Consider the following 970-nt stretch of genomic DNA (forward strand, 5'->3'; position numbering starts at 1 on the left):
GGTGGTGGTAGTAGCAGTAAGGCTTATACCATCGTTTCCAGGGCGGATGCCTCCCTGTTCGACGTCTCCCATATGGGCCAGCTACGAGTATATGGCAAGGATAGGGTCCGCTTTATGGAGTCCTTAACAGTAGGAGACCTGCAGATACTTAAACCAGGGGAAGGTGAGGTTCACCGCATAATCCTGCTGCTGCTAAGGGTTTACCGCGCGCCATAAAATTCATCTCGTCAGGGAGGCTCACGCTGATCACAACACCTCAGTCTACCATAATTGACGACACGGTTATATGCAACGAAGGGGATCATCTCTATGTGGTACTTAATGCCAGTAATACCGAGAAGGATATGAAGCATATTGTAAGCAGAGGAGGTCACTCCCTCACTGCTATGCTTGTTGTTGCACCAGGAGACCGCCTTGGCAGACTTCGATGGTGATGTTAGTCTTGAACCACATCCCGAGGCCTCCCTCATAGCCCTACAGGGCCCTAAGGCGATGGAAGTGCTCCAGCCCATGCTAGCTGAGGACCTCACAAAGGTAACATTCGAGTTTTACTTGTTTTACTGGAAGTGGCGAAATACTTCATGTGAAAAATGTGATATTCGCGATATGAAGTGGATTGGAAACACTTCGCGAATTACATCGGACAAATCACCCCATCGCACGTGGAATACATCACGTGTTTTACGCGTTATTCACTGCTTACACGCGTTCTTCGCAAAGTTTTTCATATCACGGGTGAGATCCAGTTGCCCTGTCTCTATATATCATTGTAGGTGCCGTTTATGGTATCTTTCGCCACTACAGTGAATGGTGTACCCAACGTCACAGTCACCCGATGTGGGTATACTGGAGAGGACGGCTTCGAGTTGTCTATTCCGACCTCAGAGGGAGTCAATGCTATAGCGGAGAAATGATAGAGAACGAGGTCACATAGTGGCCTTATGGGGAGTTGTTCATAGAAGTCTCCGTC

The 970-nt window shown here is 48.6% G+C and overlaps 1 protein-coding gene across 1 annotated transcript; it reads left to right on the plus strand.

The window, feature by feature from the left end:
- Positions 1 to 72: 72 nt before the first annotated feature.
- Positions 73 to 914, plus strand: Pmar_PMAR026826 (aminomethyltransferase, putative; the record flags this gene model as incomplete). The annotated part of the gene is made up of 4 exons (XM_002782299.1): positions 73 to 163; positions 232 to 369; positions 422 to 534; positions 774 to 914. The coding sequence occupies 4 exons, from the start codon at positions 73 to 75 to the stop codon at positions 912 to 914; spliced, it is 483 nt and encodes a 160-aa protein (XP_002782345.1).
- Positions 915 to 970: the final 56 nt, after the last annotated feature.

This window comes from Perkinsus marinus, assembly GCF_000006405.1.
Source record: "Perkinsus marinus ATCC 50983 genomic scaffold scf_1104296939798, whole genome shotgun sequence".
Classification (NCBI taxonomy): domain Eukaryota; phylum Perkinsozoa; order Perkinsida; family Perkinsidae; genus Perkinsus; species Perkinsus marinus.